Source organism: Elephas maximus, chromosome 17 (assembly GCF_024166365.1).
Source record: "Elephas maximus indicus isolate mEleMax1 chromosome 17, mEleMax1 primary haplotype, whole genome shotgun sequence".
Classification (NCBI taxonomy): domain Eukaryota; kingdom Metazoa; phylum Chordata; class Mammalia; order Proboscidea; family Elephantidae; genus Elephas; species Elephas maximus.
This window is the reverse complement of record NC_064835.1, coordinates 26,442,168-26,445,566: the sequence shown is the minus strand read 5'-3', so window position 1 is coordinate 26,445,566 and position 3,399 is coordinate 26,442,168. Positions and strand designations below refer to the sequence as shown.

General features: G+C 39.7%; 1 protein-coding gene across 1 annotated transcript; it reads right to left on the bottom strand.

Annotated features, from left to right (window-relative positions):
* Positions 1 to 593: 593 nt before the first annotated feature.
* Positions 594 to 1,523, bottom strand: LOC126060125 (olfactory receptor 151-like). Its single transcript, XM_049856205.1, has one exon. The coding sequence runs from the start codon at positions 1,521 to 1,523 to the stop codon at positions 594 to 596; it is 930 nt and encodes a 309-aa protein (XP_049712162.1).
* Between the last annotated feature and the right edge of the window lie 1,876 nt (positions 1,524 to 3,399).

Genomic DNA, 3,399 nt, shown 5'->3' with positions numbered 1-3,399 from the left:
TACTTGAGAAAGAATAATGACATTTGCAACCATGACAGTCTTCTTCTTCGTGTTTTCTGCATGGTGGCCTCCACCTCCTTGTTCCTTAGACTAAATTTGGGGTTCAGCATGGGGATCACTGTGATATAGAACACAGAGGCCACATTCTCCTGAGACAGTGAACTGACCTTGGATGGTTTTAAGTACATGAATGCTGCAGATCTATAGAACAATCCATTGTCACAGATGGTAATATTTTCCCTATAGAAAGTAATGGTAATAATATTTTCTCTATGGAAGGTAATAAACAATGAAAGACTCTCAAACTGAATGCTTAAAGTTTAAAATTTATGTTAAATTACAATTAAGTTAGCAAGTGTTTAGCAAAGGGCTCAGGATAGAGAGAATAGTTTACAAATAAAAGAAAATATGAACTTGAAAATAGCTGGTTGCAAACAGTAAAGCACGAGAGAGGGTTGGAAGAAAGAGAGGAGAATGACAGAAGACATTCACCAACAACATGGAGGGTTGACGTTCCTCATCCATGGGTGGTCTTTCCTCTGGTGTTTGTAACAACTTAGTTTTAAAATTGAGAAAGAATAATAATATTTGTGTTAAGACAGTTTTCTTCTCAGTGTTTTCTGCATGGCTTCCTTCACCTCCTTGTTCCTCAGACTGTAAATTAGGGGGTTCAACATGGGGATCACTGTGGTGTAGAACACAGAGGCCACATTCTTCTGGGCCAAGGAACTGGCTGTGGAAGGTTTTAGATACATGAATGCAGTAGATCCATAGAAGATTCCCACTGCTGTAAGGTGGGAACTGCAGGTGTTGAAGGCTTTGGACCTACCCTCTGTGCTCCTGATGTGGAGGATGTTGGACAGGATGAATGCATAGGAGACAAGGACTGTTGAACTGGTAACTATGATGTCAAATCCAGCCAAAAAGAAAACTGTGAGCTCAATGTTGTAGGTGCTAGAGCAGGAGAGCTGCATGAGAGGGAGGATGTCACAGAAGTAATGACTGATGAGGCTCTCACAATAGGACAGTTTTAACATGAGGCCAGTCTCTATCATTGAGCCAACGAGCCCTATGATGTAGACTGCAGCCACTAGCAGGGAGCAGGTTTGATGTGACATAATGATGTTATAAAGCAAAGGGCTGCAGATGGCAACATAGCGGTCATAGGCCATCACTGTTAGCATGTAAGCCTCGGCAATGACAAAATAAAGGAAAAAGTAGAGCTGTGACATGCACCCCGCATAAGACATGATGTTCTTCTCTGACACAAAGTTCACCAGCATTTTGGGAGTAATGACAGAGGAGTAGCACATATCTACAAATGACAAATTGCTGAGGAAGTAGTACATGGTGGTGTGAAGCTGGGAATTCAGACAAATGCGCGTGATCATGCCCAGGTTCCCCACCAAGGTGACCATGTAGATCCCTAGAAAGAGGAAAAAGAGAGGGAGCTGGAGCTCTGGCCGATTTGTTAATCCTCCTAGAACGAATTCTGTCACAGCAGAGTGATTTTCTGCAGGCATTCTCCTGGGTTTGGAAGCCTGTGGGGCTGGGAAAGAAAAGCCTCATGAAAGGCTGTAATTCTCCTTGATGAAGCCAGTTCTGAGCATTTGTCCCAAGCTTAGAGATCCTGGGCTGTTTCTTTCTTTGATTTTTGTAAAAATGCAGATAATACCACATTGGTCAATTCAACATTTTTCATGTATACAATTCAGTGAGGAGTATTACATCAATCATGTTTTGTAACAATCATCAGTATCCATTACCAAATTTTTCATCACCATAAACAGAAACTCAATGTGTCCTAAATAATACTTCAGCTTTTCTGTCTTCTGTCTTTGGTTACCACCACTCAACTCTGATCTCTGTACATTTGCCCATTCTAGGTATATCTTATTAGTGAATTCATTCAATACTTGTTCTTTTGTGATTGGCTTATGTCACTCAGCCTAATGTTTTCAAGGTTCATCCATGTCGTGGCATATATTGGAAGAATTAATATTGTCAAGATGTCAATATTACCTAATGTCATATACAAATTCAACACAATAACCACCAAAATTCCAATAGCCTTCTTCACATAAATGGAAAAGCCAATCCTCAAAGCTATACAGAAATGAGAAGGGTCCCAAATGGCAAAAGAATACTGAGGAAAGAAGTATAGAATAGGAGGACTCACACTTCCTGATCTCAAAACATACTACGGCAGTACCCAGGTTATGAACCAGATCTGTTCATTAATTTGTCTTTAAGTAGAATGTGCAGGTAAGTCGGAACAGGTGACTACTTCTTATTTAGCCTTACTTTAGTGTAAGAAAAGGCTAGAAGGCTTTCCAATGATTTAAAATCTTTATTGCAGCAAGGGAAGGTGATTGTGATGAAGAATTTGTTGCAAGTAGGGTTTAGTTCAATCATTTAAAAGTGAGGGCAAATTTATATAACATTAAAGGGCAAGTATGAGTTGTCTGTAAGTCTGATGCTCCTACTGTGGGGAGTGCTATACAAAGCTACAGTAATCAAAACAGTCTGACACTTGTATATGATAGACCTATAGACCAATGGAATTGAACCTAGAATCCAGAGATAAGTACACACATCCATGGTCAATTAATCTTCGATAAGTGTGTCAAATCCAACAAATGGGGACAGAATAGTCACTTTAATAAATGGCTCTGGGACAAGCAGATTTCCACATGCAAAAGAATGAAAGTAGACCCATACATCACACCATATGCAAAAACTATTACAAAATGGATCAGAGACATAAATGTATGATCTAAAACCATAAAATGATTAGAAGAAAATATAGGTGTAATGCTCCGGGACCTAGGTCAGCAACGGATTCGTAGATATGACACCAAACTCACAAGGAACAAAAGACATAATAGATAAATGGGATCTCATTAAAATTATAAACTTCTGGACTCTTTATTGATGTGTTTTTATCTTACTCCTGCTGCTTATTTGGCAGGAAGACCAGCGCCTGAGCAGTTCAAAGATCATGAAGATTAGAGGAAAAGGGGCCAAGATCTTGAACTTTTACCATTCGGTTTTTCAAAAATCCTAGACCAGTGGGTCTCAAAGTGTAGTCACTGGACTAGCAGCATTGGCATCACCTGGGACTTATTAGAAATGCCAACTCTCAGGCCTTGTGCCAGACCTACTGAATCAGAAACCCTGGGGGTGGGGCCCAAGCCCAACAATCTGTGTTTTAACAAACTCTACAGATGATGTTGAGGCAGACTAATGTTTGATAGCCTTTACTCTAAAAGAAAGAAGTAGTAAATTTCACATTTTGAAGTTGGAGATGTGTTTTGCTGCAGAAATGAAATTTCCCTGTCATTTATGCCATTTCCAAACATTCACTGAATGTGAGCGTTTGAATACCTATCTCAAATC